The sequence below is a fragment of the Pelophylax lessonae genome (genome assembly GCF_965119305.1).
Source record: "Pelophylax lessonae genome assembly, chromosome: 4".
NCBI lineage: Eukaryota > Metazoa > Chordata > Amphibia > Anura > Ranidae > Pelophylax > Pelophylax lessonae.
In genome coordinates, this window is record NC_138771.1 from 297194490 (window position 1) to 297214122 (window position 19633).

A 19633-nucleotide genomic window follows, 5' to 3' on the forward strand; every position below is an offset into this window, starting at 1 on the left:
AAGCATTCTTCATTTGCAGAATTTTTTCACTCTTGCCTAAAACTTTTGCACAGTACAGTAATTATATACACACACATCCCAAAAAAATAATAATATCAAAAAAAAAAAAAAAAAAAAAAAAAGTAATTTTTTTTTTGTAATTCAATTCAAAAGTTAAACATGCATTTTATATAGATGCATTACACACACAGTGATATTTCAAGCATTTTTCTTTCAAGTTTGATTATGGCTTACAGCTAGTGAAAATCCCAAATTCAGTATCTCAGAAAATTAGATTACTACACAAGACCAAAAAAAAAAAAAAAAAAAAAAAACGGAATTTTTGTCTTACTGTAAAATCCTTTTCTCTGATGTTCATTGACAGACACAGCTCCATATTTTCTTTGACCTGTGGTTTATGCTGCTCTTGGAGTAGGACACTAGACAGAAAAAAGGGTTAACAAAAGTTAAAGCTCAACTACGCCTATGAGGCAGTCCCAGGAGGTATACTCAAACTTCCAGCTCTAGGACTTCAGTTTTATAACAAGCAGTGTCAGAAGAATACATACCCCAACTCCACCGAGGGGTGTGTGCGCTGTCTGTCAAAACATCAGAGAAAAGGATTTCATGGTAAGACAAAATATCCAGTTTTCTCTTTCTTTCATTGATGGCCGCATCTCCATATCTTCTTTAAACCGTGGGACGTCCCAAAGGTTTGTCAACATGAGGGGTGGGAAGAACACAGCAATAAATATAGAGAAAAAATTTTGAGGAGCTATAAGCTAGAGAAACCTCTACCAGCTAACTCTGCACAGAAAAGGGAAACTGGACTTTCTAAGGCACATCATGAAATGAATCATTGCGACTCCTAATTCGTAAAATATTATTTATTCAAAACCATTAAAAATGAGGACCAAAAAGACAATCCTCATTTATAACATATATAAACACAAAAACAAAGCAGTGAGACATTATTAAAATAAATAACCTAAGACTATTTCTATCCCAAATAATCACAAGGGATCAGTGGGAGAAATGTGTAGGTTATTTCCAACAAAGTCACAATATCATAGTAATTATTATCTTTAATAATAATTACTAAGAGACAGCTACATAATAATGTTAATATGTTTTTATGTTACTAATCCATATTCTGCTTATGTTTAAGAAATCTCTGATACAAATTTGGTCCTGAAGAAGCACGCTGCGAAACGCGTAGACCTACAGATCAGATAGGATTCTGCTATAGATAATAATTACTATGATATTGTGACTTTGTTAGAAATAACCTACACATTTCTCCCACTGATCCCCTGTGATTATTTGGGATAGAAATAGTCTTAGGTTATTTTAATAATGTCTCACTGCTTTGTTTTATGTATGTTATGAGGATTGTCTGTTTTGTCCTAATTTTTTAATGGTTTTGAATATTCTATATATTTTACGAATTATGAGTCGCAATGATTCATTTCATGATGTGCCTTAGAAACTCCAGTTTCCCTTTTCTGTGGGGAGTTAGCTGGTAGAGGTTTCTCCAGTTTATAGCTCCCCACAACTTTTTCTCTCAATTGTTGGGATGATGGCACTTTTTGGGTAGTTCATTTTCTTTTGTTCAGCAATAAATATACTTCCCAAAGGCTAAAACGTAGCCAACCAGGTAAAACAGGAGCTCAACCAGGAACAACTGGAGCTCACCTGACAAAGAGCTCACCTGACAAAAAAAAAAAAAAAAACAGTACACCCTCAAAGAGGATTAATCCTCTAAAACAGCGGTCTGCAAACCCTTGCAGCCAAAAGGAGGCATCCACAGATGCCAACACATCGACCTTATCCACCAGGTGGCTGCCTTGCAAAACCTGCACCACTGCCACCTGATGACAGAAGTCAAAGGAGGCACTAAGCACCCAAGTAAAATGCACCATAACAGGGAAAGGAGGATCCTGACCCTTAATGGAATAGGCCTTCACCACCGCCTGCCTATCCATCTGGAAACGGTCACAGCACACGCGGCTGGCCCTAACAGGGTCCATTCGTAAGGACAAATAGGGAATTTGAATTTCAGAACGACTCAGTCGTCCCCAGGTACACTTGGATTGCCTGAGCCACATCCAAATAATGCAAGACAAGCTCTTTAAAGGTGCTTAAGCCTTTATGTAAATTGAACCAGCAACGACTTTAGGAAGGAGCGACTGGCAGAGCCGAAGCACCACTTTATCGCCGTGAATAAGGTGAAAGACTTGACAAGCTGCCAGCCTACGACACCCTACGTGCAGAAGAAAGCCACCAAGAAGTCTACCATCTGGGACATGTAAGCAGAGGAATCTCGTGAAAATTTTCCAACAGCGGTTACAGAAGAACTGACAGCACCAAGTGGAGATCCCACAAGGGCAATGGAGACCACACTGGGGGAGCCAAGTAGCAAACCCCCCCGAACAAAGGTACGAACCACAGAAAACGTATCCAAAGGACGATGAAAGAAAACTGCAAAGGCCGAACCTTGCCCTCAGGGGTACCTGAGGCCAGACGCTGCTCCACACCTTGTTGGTGGAAAGCCAAACTGAGTCACCGAAAAGCAGGGGTGAACCCAAGAAATTCACTTTCGCAAAGTACTGTACACTCTTCAAACACGATGGTAAATCTACCTAGAAGCAGATTTACTAGCTTACAGCAGCGTGGGAATCACAGATTCGGACAACCCCCTAGCCTTCAGCACCTGGCTTCCGACAGCCAAGCCATTAAAGCCAGCGACTGTAGAGTGGTGGTGGGGTGGGGTGCCGAAAGACCACCGTGACTGTTAGTGGGGCTGGGGTAATGGAAGGGAACCCGGGGGTCTGACCATCCCAAGGAGGGGCTTATGTCCAACCGGAGGGACCACAAAGAGGGGACACTACTTACCACACCATAGAACCGGGTGGGCACCACTCCGGGCAGACCGCCTCCCCATCATGGAATGCAGAGAGTTGCGGGCTAGAGGTATGTTGCAACTCAGGCCGCGACCAGGTCGTGTGCATCCTCGCGATGTGTTTCACTCACAGGCCAGTCCCCGTCCAGTGGGACTATGTCACAGCCGACCTAGCGCGGAGCTGAGGCCTGCACGCACTCACTGGCCAGACTGGGAAGACTGTAAGCATCTAGGACATCCAATCCGTCGCTCAATCCAGCAGCTAATTGTAGTTCTCACAGGAACCAAATTTATTGTAGTTTTCAAAGGAAGAGAAAATAATAAAAAGAAAAAAAACTTGGTTTAAAAAAAAGAAAAACTGCCAGAACCAGAGATCCCAGCAAGGAGGGAGGTCCTTACTTCTGACTAGGCAGAAGAAAAAAAACTCCTATAGCAGGAAGTGGGAGTATACCTCCTGGGACTGTCCCATAGGCGTAGTTAAGCTTTGTTAACTTTTGATAACCCTTTTTCTGCCTAGTGTCCTACTCCTAGGAAGAGCAGCATAATCCACGGGTCAAAGAAGATATGGAGCTGTGTCTGTCAATGAACGAATGAAACATTTTTAATACAGAATTGTTGGCTTACAGAAAAGTATGTCCATGTACAGTATAGTATGCACTTATTACTTGGTTGGGGCTCCTTTTGCATACATTACTGTAACAATGCGGCGTGGCATGGAGGCAATCAGCCTGTGGCACTGCTGAGGTGTTATGGAAGCCCAGGTTTCTTGGATAGCAGCCTTTAGCTCGTCTGCATTGTTCGGTCTGTTGGCTCATCTTCCTCTTGACAATATCCCACAGATTCTCAATGGGGTTTAGGTCAGGCAAGTTTGCTGGCCAATCAAGCACAGTGATACCATGATCATTAAACCAGGAATTGGTACTTTTGGCAGTGTGGGCAGGTGCCAAGTCCTGCTTAAAAATGAAATCAGCATCTCCATGAAGCTGGTCAGCAGAGAGAAGCATTAAGTGCTCTAGAATTTCCTGGTTGAGAGCTGCGCTGACTTTGGCCTTGATAAAACACAGTGGACCAACACCAGCAGATGACATGGTTCCCCAAACCATCACAGACTGTGGAAACTTTACACTGGACCCCAGGCAACTTGGATTCTGTGCCTCTCCACTCTTCCTCCAGACTCTGGGATCTTGGAGTTTCAAATGAAATGCAAAATTCACTTTCATCTGAAAAGAGGACTTTGGACAACTGAGCAACAGTGGAGTCCTTCTCCTTGGTCCAGGTAAGGCGCTTCCGATGTTGTCTTTGGTTCAGGAGTGGCTTGATACAAGAAATGTGACAATTGTAGCCCATGTCCTGGCTATTTCTATGTGTGGTGGCTCTTGAAGCACCGACACCAGCCGTAGTCGACTCCTTGTGAATCTCCCCTAAAATTCTTGAGGATTGTGACGCAAAGGACATTCAAGGCTGCAGTTATCTCTGTTGCTTGTGCACATTTTCTACCACACTTTTTCCTTTCACTCAACCTTCCATTAATATGCTTGGATGCAGCACTCTCTGAACAGCCAGCTTCTTTAGCAATGATCTTTTGGGACTTACCCTCCTTGTGGAGGGTGTCAATGACTGTCTTCTGGACAACTGTCAAGTCATCAGTCTTCCCCATGATTGTGTAACCTACAGAACCAGACAATTTAAAGGCTCAGGAAACCTTTACAGGTGTTTTGAGTTAATTAGCTGATTAGAGTGTGACACCATGAGTCTACAATATTGAAAGGTTTCACAATATTCTAATTTAAAGAGCTACTGAATTTTGGGCTTTCACTAGCTGTAAGCCATATTCATCAAAATTAACAGAAAGAAAAAACGCCTAAACTATATCACTCTGTGTGTAATGAATCTATAAAAAAATATGAGTTTCGCTTTAAATGTAATTACTGAAATAAATTGACTTTGATATTAAAATTTTTGAGATGCACACACACACATAATATATATAATATATATATATATATATATATATATATATATATATATATATATATATATACATACACACACACACACACACATACATATATACACACACATACAGGTTTTTATAGAGTAGACCAACACAAGTGGGACATAATTGTGAATTGGAAGGAAAATGATAAACGGTTTTCAAATATTTTTACAAATAAATATCTGAAAAGTGTGGCGTGCATTGGCATTTGCTCTGATAACCACAACTAAAATCTAGAAGTCACCTAATTAGAAAATAAAGTCCATCTGTGTGTAATTTAATCTCAGTGTAAATACAGCTGCTCTGTGAAGCCCTCAGAGGTTTGAGAAGCTTAGGTGAGGGTAAAGTGGTGGAGCAGTTTAAAGTAGGGTAAGGTTGTAAACAAATATCCCAAGCTTTGAAATTTAATGGTACACTGTTCAAGGTATCATCCAAAAATGGAAAGAGTATGGCACAACTGCAAACCTACTAAGACATGGCTGTCCAAGACAGGCCAGGCAAGGAGAACATTAATCAGGGAGGCAGCTAAGAGGCCCATGATAACTCTGGAAAAACTGCAGAGATCCACAGCTCAGGTGGAAGAATCTGTCCACAGGACAAATATTCATCGTGCACTCCACAAATCTGGTTCTTATGGAAGAGTGGCAAGGAGAAAGCAATAGTTAAAATAAAGCTATAAGTCGTCCCATTTACAGTTTGCGACAAGTCATGTGGGGGGACACTGCAAACATGTGGAAGAAGGTGCTATGGTCAGATGAGACCAAAATTGAACTCTCTGGCTTAAAAGCAAAACGCTATGTGTGGCGGAAAACTAACACTGCATATCACCCTGAACACACCATCCCCACCGTGAAACAAGGTGGTGGCAGCATCATGTTGTGGGGATGCTTTCCTTCAGCAGGGACAGGGAAGCTGGTCAGAGTTGATGGGAAGATGGATGGAGCCAAAATCAGGGCAATCTTAGATGAAAACCTGTAAAGAGTCTGCAAAAGACTTGAGATGGGGGGGGGGGGGCACCTTTCAGCAGGGCAACGACCCTAAACATACAGCAGAGCTACAATGGAATGGTTTAGATCAAAATGCATTCATGTGTTAGAATGGCCCAGTCAAAGTCCAGACCTAAGTCCAATTCAGAATCTGTGGCAAGACTTGAAAATTGCTGTTCACCGATGCTCTCCATCCAATCTGACAGAGCTTGAGCTATTTTGCAGAAGAATGGGCAAACAATTCACTCTCTAGATGTGCAAAGCTGGTATAGAAAAAACTTTTTTTTTTTTTGGCAGCAAAAAGGTGGTTCTTTAGGGGGGGGGGGGGGGCTGAACACAAATGCATACTGCACTTTTCAGATATGTGTAAAAAAAAAATTTAAAACTATTTTCCATCCACTTCACAATTATATGTCACCTTGTGTTGGTCTATCACAAAAACCCCAATAAAATACATTTATGTTTTTGGCTGTAACATGACAAAATGTGGAAAATGTCAAGGGGTATGAAAACTTTTTGAAGGCACGGTGTGTAATATATATATATACACACACAAAGCATAATTTGTATTATTTACATGACATCTCTTCTACATATACTGTATAATCGAGAAAAAAAAAAGAACACAGAGCATAGATTCTCTTTAAGGAAGGAAAAGAAAAAAAAAAAGAAAAAGCAAATATGACATTTCTAGATAAAAATTTTTTTCATAAAATAAATGAAAAACAGATGCATCTTACATACTTGCTGCATTTGTAATATAAGCAGGAACATCTTGTTTTATTTGGGGTTGAATAAGATTTCCTGTTCTTTCAAATGATTCTGGAGTCCGTGATACAGGCACAGGTGATGTATTTAAATTAATATGCTCAACATTCGATGATTTTGCAGGCTTTAAAAAGAAAAACAAACATAAAAATGGGACCACCCAAAAAAAACGGAATTTTTGTAAAATCTTACCTGTAAAATTCCTTTCTCCGAGTCCTCCGACAGTCGCCGCCTCTTCATATTCGTCACATATGGGTATTAGACTTTGCTCCGAAGGAGTAGCTAGGCAACAGAATATGTTAACATTAAAGCTTTTAACATATCCCACCCTCAAGGGGTGGTCCCCTCAGTCAATACCCTCCTACTTCCTGCAACCATATCTCAGTTTTAGTGGAATAGCAGTAAAGTATACAACCAAACCCCAAAAGAGGGGCGGGGGCGGCGACTGTCGGAGGACTCAGAGAAAGGAATTTTAAAGGTAAGATTTTACAAAAATTCAGTTTTCTCTTACGTCCTCCGACAGTTGCCGCCTCTTCATATTCGTCACATATGGGGACGTCCCAAAGCAGTGCAAACATGAGGGGTGGGAAACGCATCCGCGCCGAAAAGGCAACGCAGTCTCCGCAGCAAAGAAAGGAACCTTACCAAAGGAAGGAAACCAGCTGGGCAACAGGAATAAACAAGTGCTCAACAGGAGCAACAACCCAGGAAAAGACAAATAACCATGGGATAAAAAACTTATCCCAACAGCCAGAGGTCCCCAACAAGGGACCCTAGGGAATTGCCGCACTAAGAACCTTGCGCCAAAGGAAGCATCCGCCGATGCCTGAACATCTACTTTGTAGAATTTTGTGAAAGTGTGTACGGTCGACCAAGTCGCCGCCTTACACACCTGGGCTACAGAAGCCCCATGACGACAGGCCCAAGACGTACTCAGAGATCTAGTAGAGTGCGCCTTCACAGACACAGGGGGAACCTTCCCCTGCAAGGCATAGGCCTGTTCAATGGTCTGCCTGATCCATTTGGCGATGGTAGAGGCCGACGCCGCCATGCCCTTCCGAGGACCCTCTGGAAGAACAAACAAGGAATCCGTCTTTCGAAAAGACTCAGTCGATTTAAGGTAAACCCTTATCGCCCGAACAACATCCAGAGAGTGTAATCTCACCTCCTTTGGATGTTTAGGCTTCGCGCACAGCGAAGGCAAGACAATATCCTCATTAAGATGGAATTCCGAAACTCTTTTCGGAAGAAAAGAAGGATTAGGTCGCAAGACCACCTTATCCAAATGAACAACCAGATACGGAGACTTGCAGGATAAAGCTGCCAGCTCCGACACTCTGCGAGCCGAAGTGATCGCCACCAAAAAGGCGACCTTTTTGGACAACATAGACAACGAGATCTCCCTGATCTGTTCAAAAGGAGCACGTTGCAACAGACAGAACGAGATTCAAGTCCCAAGGGGGCAAAGGATCCCTCCTAGGAGGAACCAGATGCCGCACACCCTGAACAAAAGTGCCAACCAAGGAGTTGGAAGCCACGGGACGTTGAAACAGAACGGCCAGCGCAGACACCTGACCCTTAATCGTAGCCAGCGCCAAACGCTGATCGACACCCGTTTGAAGGAAGGACAGCACTCGGGAAACCGAGTACGTGCGGGGTGAAAACCCCCTGGACTCACACCAGGCAAAATAGGCCTTCCAAGTACGGTAATAAACCTTCCCCGAGGAAGACTTCCTCGCGTTGATCAAAGTATGAACGACCTCCGGGGAGAGACCCTTCTCCTTCAGGACCTCGGTCTCAACAGCCAGGCCGTCAAAGCCAGAGACTGTAAAGCAGGATGGTATATCGGTCCTTGAGACAGGAGATCGTCCCGAAGAGGCAGACGCCACGGGGCGTCGACCGCCAGATTCACGAGGTCTGCGTACCAGGACCGGCGAGGCCAGTCCGGTGCCACAAGAATCACCGTGCTGCGTTCCGAGTGTAACCTGCGAAGGAACCTGGACAGCAACTGAATCGGTGGAAACGCGTACATCAGCCTGTACTGATGCCACGGGGCCACTAACGCGTCCGACGCGTCTGCCCGAGGGTCGCGCATCCTTCCCACGAACCTTCTCACCTTGTAGTTGAGACGAGACGCGAACAGGTCCACATCTGGAAGACCCCACTTCGCGCACAACATCTGGAAGACAGTCGGGTGGAGAGACCATTCCCCCTGAACCAGGGACTGGCGACTCAGATAGTCCGCCTGCCAGTTCTCCACCCCTGGAATGTGAACCGCCGTTATCACCGGGACATGAGTCTCGGCCCAAGACAGAATGTCGGCCACTTCGAGCCGCTCGGGCACTCCTGGTGCCCCCTTGGTGGTTGATGTAGGCCACCGCCGTGGCATTGTCCGTCTGCACCCGAACCGTGCAGCCCTGCAGCCGGTCCGTCCAGCGATGAAGACAGAGATTTATTGCACGCAATTCCAGAATGTTGATCGGAAGGGAAGACTCCCTCTCCGACCAAGTTCCCTGGGCGGACAGAACGCCCTGAACACCACCCCAGCCCGACAGGCTGGCATCCGTGGTGATCACCGTCCACGAGATAGGACGAAACGACTTGCCCCCGGACACCATCGGGGACTGGAGCCACCACAGAAGGTCTCTTCTGGTGCGATGACTCAACGAGATTTGAAGATCCAGAGATTGAGGTCGCCCGTCCCACATGGACAGGATCTCCGCTTGGAGACCCCGCGTGTGAAACTGGGCGAAGGGAATCGCCTCGAAGGCCGAGACCATCAATCCCAGACATCTCATGCACGTCCGCAGAGACGAGTGCGGAACGTCCCTGAGGGACCTGACTTCCTCCTGAAGAGTTCTGAGTTTGTCTTCCGGCAGGAAGACCTTCGCCTGCACCGAGTCCAGAATCATTCCCAGGTAGGGAAGACGAACCGACGGACTCAGTGTCGACTTTGGAAAAATTATCGTCCAACCAAACTCCTGCAGAGTTTGCATCGTGACAGACAGGTCCTTCTCCAGACCCTGGCTGGTCGCAGACCGAACCAGAATGTCGTCCAGATACCCCAGGACAGAAATGCCCTCGGCCCTCAATAATGCCAGAACCGGTGCAAGCACCTTGGTGAAGACCCGCGGAGCCGAGGCGAGACCAAAAGGCAACACCACGAACTGGTAGTGATCCTCCGCAATGGCAAATCGAAGGTACCTCTGGTGACCCTCGAAAATGGGGATGTGAAGATACGCATCCTTCAAATCGATGGAGGCCATGAATTCCCCCGGAACCAGGGCAGCCACCACCGACCGCAGGGATTCCATGCGGAACTTGCGAACCCGCACAGAGCGGTTCAGAGCCTTCAAGTCCAGAATTGGACGAACCTTGCCCTCCTTTCTGGGCACGGTGAACAGATTGGAATAAAACCCCCGAAATCTGTCCCGATGAGGCACCGGAACTACCACTCCCTGAGCCCTCAGGTCCCGCACCGCCAGGTGCAGGTCCCGTAAACGCTCTGGAGACAGTTGAAGATTTGAGGGAAAAAATCTGCTCTCCGGCCGAGAGAGAAACTCGATCTTGTAACCAGATCGAACGATCTCCTGAACCCATCTGTCCCGCACGCGGGCCAACCAGGGCTGAAGAAAACCGAGCAAGCGTCCCCCCCACCCCAAAACTGGGTGAGGGCGCCCCTTCAGGCCGCACTGTTATGGGCTGCGGATCCGGATTGACCGGACTTCTGTTTTCCAGACCAGGGCTTCTTCTGCGAGCCTTGACCTTTGAACGGTTTGCCCTTGTAGTGCGACCGAAAGGCACGAAAGGACCCCTGAGGGGGCCGAAAATTAGCATGCTTCTTCCCAGAAGCCCCCTTAGCCTTGGGGAAATGGGGCAAGAGAGTGCTCTTACCTCCGGTGATCCCCTTAATCAACACATCCAAGGACTCCCCAAAACGGCGAGACCCATCATAAGGCAGATTGGCTAAGGTCTTACGTGAAGACTGGTCCACCGACCAACATTTCAACCAAACCAGGCGGCGAGACAACACCGCCACGCTGTGTACACGTGCAGCCAACGTGACTAAGTCCAAGTCCGCATCACACAGATACATGACACCCTGGTGGATTTGATCCACCATATCCAGGGTCGCCGGCGAGGCCGAATCGGCCACTAGGACGCGCCGAAGCATCTGCGTCCAACTTGCGACCGCCTGGGCCGCCATGAGAGAGGCAAACAGAGCCTTAAGCATAGAACCCGTAACAGAATAAGTATGACGGGCAAGAGAGTCCAATCTCCTATCCGTGGCATCACGGAACACCGGGGAATCCTCTGCAGGAATCGCAGTGGATTTGTTTAAAACCGCAATTGCGTGGTCCACTGGGGGTGGCACACACCACCTGTCATCAGTGGAAGGCGAGAAAGGATAACGCAGCTTGAACCTACTTGGTACAGCAAAAGGTTTGCGCAGATTGCGCCATTGTTCCTTAACAGCGCGCTGAAAATCATCATTGCAGGGAAAAACCTGCGGCGTCCTGCGTTTTCTCTGCGTCCCATAAGCCGCCAAGGCAGCGGGGGGGACACACCTCATCCTGCAAACGCAGCGTTTGTTTTATGGAAGCAATCAATTCATCCATGATTGCAAGCTCTTCAGGCGAGCCAGGGGGAGAATTATCAACCCCTTCAACTTCAGCCTCCACCTCGGACCCCACTAGATCCAGGGAGGAGCGGGACCCCGATAAGGAGGCCCCCGCCATAACAACCCCATCACCTTCACCCTCAGAATCAGAGGAAAGAGCAACTCTGGGTCTTTTAGTAGATTGAGCAGCCACCAGCATCTGCACCTGAGCAGCAAGGCCAGCCACAATAGTGGCTAAATCCCCCCCTGGGGCGGAAACAGCGGTCCCCTGGCTTTCCACCAAGGCGGTAGGAAATTTGCCCTCCTGAGAATCCATTGCCCCAACAACAAATGCCGGATAATAAAGGGTTAACTGCCCCTTTAACACGCGCGGCGAGCGCAGCCCACCGCACCACAACACAAGCACAATGAGACCCCCCACAGGGACAATAAAACTGACACAGGCAATGGATAGGAAGGATAAAACCTGAGGAGACCCTCGCCGCTGCTGCTGCCTCGATCGGTGTTCCTGGAGAAGAGGAAGTGATGCTGCCAGGGCGCTCTATGAAAGCCTATGGGAGGCTACAAGAAAATGGCCGCCATGCATGTAGAACATGCGGCCGGAGCGAGTGTAGGCAAAATGGCGCCGTTTGGCGCCGAAACCGCCGCTCCACAGTACAGTAATGCACACGTCTCCATATAAAAAAACATGTCAGATCGCCGCATCGATCGCTGTATAATGCCCAAACATGCCACAAAACATGCCCCACAGCACACAGCTTCTCACACTGACAAGGCTGACACACACAGTGTCACACAGCTCCCCCCCCCCCCCCCTTGCAGCCCACAGCATGCAGCCGAGAGATAGGGAGACAAACAGTGTGAATAGAGGCAGGTTACACAGTCCCAGACTGACACCCCCCCAGACAGACAGGTCCCCACATAAATACACTTACCTCACAGTGGCGTGGGGGACCCGCACAGGCGAACAAGCCGCTGCACATGAGGCAGGGAGAGTCGCATACAAGACGCACAGAATGGGGGTTAAGAAACCGCACAGCGTCCAGTGAGGTAGCCACCTCACCAATCATCCCTGCACCGAACAGGGATGGGTCGTTCACTGTGCCAGGAGCGTTACCTGGCTGAACGCTCGATGGCAGGCTGGGAAGCCACTGACCCACGACCTGCGACCAGGGGGATCAGCCCGAGACCCAGCCCGCATGATCCTCTTCATCCGAAGAACTAACTAATGCTGACAAAAAGAACAGCTAAGTAAAGGTAGAGAGAAAACTCAAACAAAAAACCAAAAAAGAAGAGTCTGGGGCACAAAGCCCCAGCACAGAGAGAGCCAGCCACTCCTGACAAGCTAGACATTAAAACTGAGATATGGTTGCAGGAAGTAGGAGGGTATTGACTGAGGGGACCACCCCTTGAGGGTGGGATATGTTAAAAGCTTTAATGTTAACATATTCTGTTGCCTAGCTACTCCTTCGGAGCAAAGTCTAATACCCATATGTGACGAATATGAAGAGGCGGCGACTGTCGGAGGACGTAAGAGAAACATAGTTTTGTTCCATATAACCCTAAAATTGTCTGCATTAGCTTATGGATTGGCCAGTTTTGGCCTTGTGCCGTGACTGGGCAAACTGCTGCCAGGGAGACCAAAAAAAGTTAAACTTATAAGGATAGGGTCTTAACTTCTCTCCCTCATATTCTTGCCTTTCTTCCTCAGCAGCACTAGGAACTTTTCCTTTCTTTTCCTTTCTTTTGTTAAAGAACATTAATCGTTATCAAACAGTTATGTGTAAAGTTCAGCTTTATTGGAGGAACTACAGAGTGTCAGTCTCCAGGACTCCTCATTGGCAAGCAGGGGATGACTATTTTCCACGCAAGAGCTAGTCATCTGACACTGCACATGCGCAGCTCAGTTTACAGGGCCGGAAAAAACGCAAGCAGGCAGTTAGGGGTATCTTATTGCAGAAGAGAAATGCATGTTTCTTCTGTAATAAAAGCCTGTCCACCCACTGTTTTACAGCGGAACTTCAGTTACGCTTTAAAATGGAACTAAACCCACCGATTGAACTGTTTTATAAAACAGTTCCATTCAAGGCATGCCATGAATAGTGGTCACATTAGCTTTGAATAGCTGCTGTCATAATTGATCACATGTGCAGTACCATGGCAACTGCAGAAAAAAGAGGCCAAGATAGCAGCTTCCTTGGTTGTAAAAAGATAGAAGTGTTTAGTTACACTTTAATAACAATTTGAATTCTCATTGGCTGCTGGTAATTTAAATTTTAAAGTGTGTCATGTTACAGATCCATTTACTTGGCGTAACACCATCTTTTATATTTGACCAAAAAATTGGGTATTATATTGTGTTTGTGTTCATTAAAAATCAATGTGTATTTTTTCCCAAAACTTAAACATTTGAAAAACTGCTGTGCAAATACTGTAAGACAAAAAATTGCAAAACTTACCAATTTAATCTCTAGGGCCTCTACTAAAAAATATATCATTTTTAGAGGGTTTAAATAAAAGTAAAGTAAAAATCTAAGTGGTAGAAAAAGGCTTGGTACTTAAGTGGTTAAAGATAATTGCATTAACAATCATCTTCCCCATCCCATCAGCTCCTGCAATGAAAGAGTAAAAATCACACAACATCGCAGAATCATGAGCAGTGTTCACTTGCTTACTACTCCTTGCCCTCTTTATAATCATGCGCCACGCATGACAAAGAATAATTCTAATCTGCCCAGCACAGGTGATGTGTAGAATAGGGATCGACCGATATCGGTTTTTCCTTGCCGATACCGATATTTTAGCCATTGCATATCGGTATCGGCCGATATGGGCCGATATTTTGAACAGTTAAAGTTTTGCAAAATAAACACAATTTTTCGACACAAATCTGTTACTGAACATGTTAATTAACATTCTTCACACCTTAACTGCTTGAAAACTGTTCGGAAAACCACACTTGCAGGGACATCAGTTTCACATCATCTGATGGTGAATGATGCATAAACTGCTGCAGTAGTGCACGCACTCACTGCAATAATTTTAAATCACTACTGCACTCAGTGCAAATTAAACTGCTAGAAAAAAAGCTAGACAACAACAAACAACTAGACAGTGGATTGGAGGAGTCAGTGGACTACTGCTGCAGTAGTGCACTTAATGCAATGATTTTAAATCACTAACTGCAGTCAGTGCAAAACTGCTAGAAAAAAAGCTAGACAGTGGGGAGTCAGTGGACTACTGCTGCAATAATTTTAAATCACTACTGCAGTGACTGTGCACTGCACTGTACACTCACTGTCCCAAGATTCCCCAACTCCAGATGAGGCTGAGGGAGGCGGCCTAAGAAGGCAGAAGCTGCCCCAGTACGCCGAGGCGCAACATACGCAATGACGTCACGACAATATCAGGAATATCGGTAACCTCCGGGGGCCGACTCCAATATATCGGGGAAAGTGCATATCGGCCCTCGATATATCGGCCTTGCTGATAATCGGTCGATTAGTGTAGATTATGAAGACTATGAGGACTAAACAGGTTGGCCTTCAATCTGCAAGGCAAGGCCTCATTCTTAGCCAGCTGCTGCATTCCAATAGGTTATGCTGCGCTTCCTAGGATTAGGACACTAGGCGGAAAAGGGTTAACAAAAGTTAAAGCTCAACTACGCTCTATGGGGCAGTCCCAGGTGGTATACGCCCACTTCCTACTCTAGGATCTCAGTTTTGTAACAAGCAGTGTCAGAAGAAAACCTAACCCAGCTCCACAGAGGGGTGGGTGCTGTGTCAGTCAATGAACATCAGAGAAAAGGATTTTACGGTAAGACAAAAATCCAGTTTTCTCTTTCGTTCATTGACTGGCACAGCTTCATATCTTCATTAGACAGATGGGATGTCCCAAAGCAGTATCAGTATGAGGGGTGGGAAAAACACAGTTATGGACATATTCCCAAAAGAAAAGGGCTAGACTTAGCCAACCAGGTAAACCAGGAGCTCAACCATGAACTGGAGCTCACTTACCAGAAAAAAAAACACCCTCAAGAGGGGGAGGACTCTGCTACAGTGGCCTGCAAAACTTTGCAGCCAAAGGCAGCATCCGCAGATGCAAAACATCCACCTTGTAGAACTTGGTAAATGTGTGTACAGTGCCCAGGTGGCCGCTTTGCAAACCGGGACCACTGACGCCTGATGACGGAAGGCCCAGGAGGCACTAAGCGCCCTTGTGAAATGCGCCCTAACAGGGAAAAAAATTGAATAGGCCTGCACCACCGTTTGCCTGATCCATCTGGAAATGGTCGCGGCAGATGCAGCCTGCCCCTTATGAGGGCCATTCGTGAGGATAAACAAGGAATCTGATTTCCAAATAGACTCAGTCGCCAATTTAAGTAAACCCTGATGGCACGAACCACATCCAAAGAACGCAAAGCGACCACTTTCGGATACTTTGGCTTAGGACATAACGAAGGCAACACAATCTCTTCATTTAAGTGGAAACCCTAAAACGACCTTAGGAAGGAATGATTGAAGGGGACGTAACAACACTTTCTCCCTGTGAACCACCAGGTAAGGCAACCGACAGGACAACGCAGCCAGTTTGGAGACCCTGTGTGCAGAAGTAATAGCTAACAAGAAAGCCACTTTCTGTGACAAGGTAAGTAAAGGAATTTCACGAATATTCTCAAAGGCTGGTCTTTGAATGACCGACAGTACCAGGTTAAGGTCCCACAGATGCACCAGGGACCGCACCGGCGGGCCAGATTGGTGAACCCCCTGTACGAAGGTGTGAACCAAGGAATTTGCAGCCAACAGCCTTTGGAAGAAGATTGCCAAAGCTGAAATCTGGCCCTTAATGGTAGCCAGAGCCAAACGCGGATCTACACCTCTTTGGAGAAACTCCAGAAAACGTGATACCAAAAAGAAACGGGGGGGGGGGGGAACCCGCCTAGACTCACACCAAGATTTCTAAAAACTTGATTGGAAATCTTCCGAAAATTAGATTTCCTAGCTTTTAAAAAGAGTAGGAATCACCGATCACACTCTCTCCCACATTTGGCTTTCAATAGCCAGGCTGTCAAAGCCAGCGACCGTAAAGCAAGATGGAAGACCGGCACTTGAGACCGAATATCTTCTCTGAGAGGAAGCCGCCAAGAAGCACTGGCTACCAGTCTTACCAGGTCCGAGTACCAGGACAGAGGCCAGCCTGGAGCCAGCAGAAACACTGGAATCCCTTCTGCCTCGATCTTGCGCAGAAGTCTCGGGAGAAGTTGTATTAGAGGAAAAGCGTAAATTAGACGATACCCAGGGGGCCACGAGAGCACCTGTGGCATCTGCCAGAGGATCCCGAGACCTCCCAACAAATCTCAGAACCTTCCAGTTGTGCCGAGATGCCAACAGGTCCAAATAAGTGGTCCCCCACCGAAGACATAGTTGTTGAAACACTTCCAGGTGAAGGGACCATTCGCCTGGGCACAGAGCCTGACGACTGAGGTAGTCCACCTGCCAATTTTCCACCACTGGAATGTGCACAGCAGAGAGCGCTGAACAAGCGCTCTACCCACCTTAGAATACCGGCCACTTCTTTGGCCGCTAGGACACTTCTTGTGCCCCCCTGATGATTAATATATCCTCACCGGACACCCCTGCAGATGATCCGTCCACTGGGATAGGCATAACTTCATCGCTCGAATTTCCAGGATGTTGATCGGCAGACTTGACTCCTCCCTGGGCTGTTGCCATGCCTAGGACCTCTCCCCACCCGGACAGGCAGGGTTCCGTTGTAACCACTGTCCAGAACAGGGGGAGAAAGGATTTTCCTTTTCGAAGCGCTGGGGAGCAGAGCTACCAAAGCAGAGATCCTCTCACTTCCCAACTCAACAGGATCAACTTGTCAAGAGACTGAGGATCCTTGTCACATTTGGTTGGAATCTCCTTTTGCAAGAGTCTGGTATGGAACTGGGTGAATGGAACAGCCTCGAAGGTGGAAACAATCAGGCCCAGCGTTAGCATGCAAGTTTTGAGAGATGACTGACGGTTGGGCAACAGGAGCCGAATCGCATGTTGCAATTTCAAGAGTTTTGGTTCCAGGAGGAAAACCCAGGCTGAATCCAGAGGCAGCCCCAGGAAGTTCAACTTGATGGACGAAATCAATGCGGACTTCTGAAAATTTAGAGTCCAGCCGAACGCCTGCAGAGTACTCACTGTGATGTCCAGATCTTCCTGCAGGACAGTTAACTATTCCGCCCTCAGCAGATCACCAAGGTACCCCAGTACCGAAATCCCCCCTGCTGTCTGAGCAAGGCTAGCACTGGAGCCAACACCTTTGTGAATACCCAAGGAGCAGAAGCGAGACCAAAGGGCAACGGCACAAATTTATAGTGCTCCTCGCCTATGGCAAAACGTTTAAAACGCTGATGCCCGATGTAGATCGGGACATGAAGCTAAGCGTCCTTGAGGTCGATGGAGGCCAGAAAGTCTCCTTCATTAAGAGAAGCCACAACTGTATAGATGGATTCCATGCTGAATTTCTGAACCCACACAAAGTGGTTCAGGGCCTTGAAATCCAGGATTAGGTGAACCTTTCCCTTCTTCCTGGGTACTGTGGAAAAAAAAAACCCTGAAACCGTTTTGGACTGTGGAACCGGGACAATTACCCCTTGAGACAACAAATCCTGTACTTCTCCCAGAAGGCCGTGAAGCCGCTAGGTAGACAGACGCAAATTGGAGGGGGAAGAACCTCGCCAGGGCAAGGATCGTAATTCCATCTTGTAACCTGACCGATTCAACCCGAGTACCCACTTGTCCTGGATAAACGAGTTCCTTGGGTCCGTAAAGACCTGAAGACGTCCCCCCACCCTTATAACGGGTAATGGCGTCCCTTCTGGTGGAGGAGGGCTTGTCCGCGGGGCCAGAGGACCCACCTTGGACTTTGTCTTGCGACCCCATGGGACGAAAAGGCCGCTTGTGAGCCGAGAAAACAGGATCATGCTTGCAGCGAGGCTCTCTGCTATTAGAACCCTGTGGAAGTAAGGTGCTCTTGCCTCCCATGAGCCCCTAACGATCTCTCCCTTGGAGGCTCCAATCAGAAGGTCCCCTACAAAAGGCAGATCCGTCAGAACCTTTTTGGAGGCTTGGTCCGCCGACCAACATTTTAACAAGATCATGCGGCGTAGAGTCACCGCCATCACTGACGCTCTGCAGGTCAACGGAGCCACATCCAAAGATGCATCACAAATGTATTGCAAATCCTGTATCAGCTGGTCCACCAACTCCGCCATTTCATGAGGGTCCTGACCCTCCTTCAAATCCTGGCGTAAAAGTTTCACCCACTCCGTTAGGATCTGAGAGACCAAGGTTACGGCAAACACCGGCCCATGGATAGAACCCGCCATGGTGAACAGATGGCGGACCAGGGATTCAACCTTTCTATCCGCTGGATCTTTAAAGGATGGAGCATCCTCCACCGGTAGTAACGCAACTTAATTCAGCCTAGAAATCTGGGATCCCCCCCCTCAGAGTGGGTCCGGTGTGGGGACTAGGGCGCTTCTTTTTTAATTTATTTTCGATTAACTATACTGCTATCACAAGGGATGAACATAAGTCCTTGTCTCCCCGTCGGAAAAGGAGAGTCCAGGAAAAGGAGCAGGTGGTGGCAGGGAGGAGCCACCTTCTGCCCTCTATAAAAGTGATTAGGCAGCTGTATAGCCATTTGGATCAATTTTATATAAAAAAGACAAAACACTGGCACTGGATCATTGCTGCAGCCATGTTCTTGGTATCCCTGCCTCTGCCCTGGACATTTATGTACAAAAAGCAGACGGTAAGCGGTTAAAAGTAAATTCCCAAAAAAGGAAAAAAAAAAGTTCTCATGGTCTAGCCACTAACTACTTAACTCATGTGTAAAAGAAGGGTTAAACATTTAGCAGAAGTATTATCATTGCACCTTGTCCCCATGTTGATGAAGATAAGGACCTTCCCCCCTCTCCATGTGACTGACTGACACACACAGAAAAAAAGAAAAGTAACCTAGAAATAAACACTCAAGGTGACCCCAACCCCTTTACTTTAGCAAGGGGAACCTGGAGAGGTCACCACTCTTCTGTACCATGCCAGGCCATATGCCCCCTCAACAAGGGGATTGGGAAGGTACTTTGCCGGGAGGGGGCAAAGTACCCCCCCAACCCCCATGTTAAGGGCATATGGGCACATAGCCTGGCATGGTTCAAAAGAGGGGGGTGGATGCTGATAGTTTGGACATCGGCCTTCAGCAACCAGTATTCCTGAGAAGATTTAACATTTAGCAGCAGTAATAATACCACTGCTTCAATTCACGTTGCAGCTGGAGATCCAGCCTTCAATAAAATAAGGTTTAAGAATGTGCGAAATAAC

The 19633-nt window shown here is 47.0% G+C and overlaps 1 protein-coding gene across 1 annotated transcript in view; it reads right to left on the reverse strand.

The window, feature by feature from the left end:
• Positions 1 to 19633, reverse strand: part of NEDD1 (NEDD1 gamma-tubulin ring complex targeting factor) — a 198654-nt gene that overhangs the window by 39475 nt on the left and 139546 nt on the right. The window contains exon 12 of the mRNA XM_082254862.1: positions 6608 to 6755. Within this exon, the coding sequence (XP_082110988.1) occupies positions 6608 to 6755 (148 nt within the window). The remainder of the gene's footprint in view (positions 1 to 6607; positions 6756 to 19633) is intronic.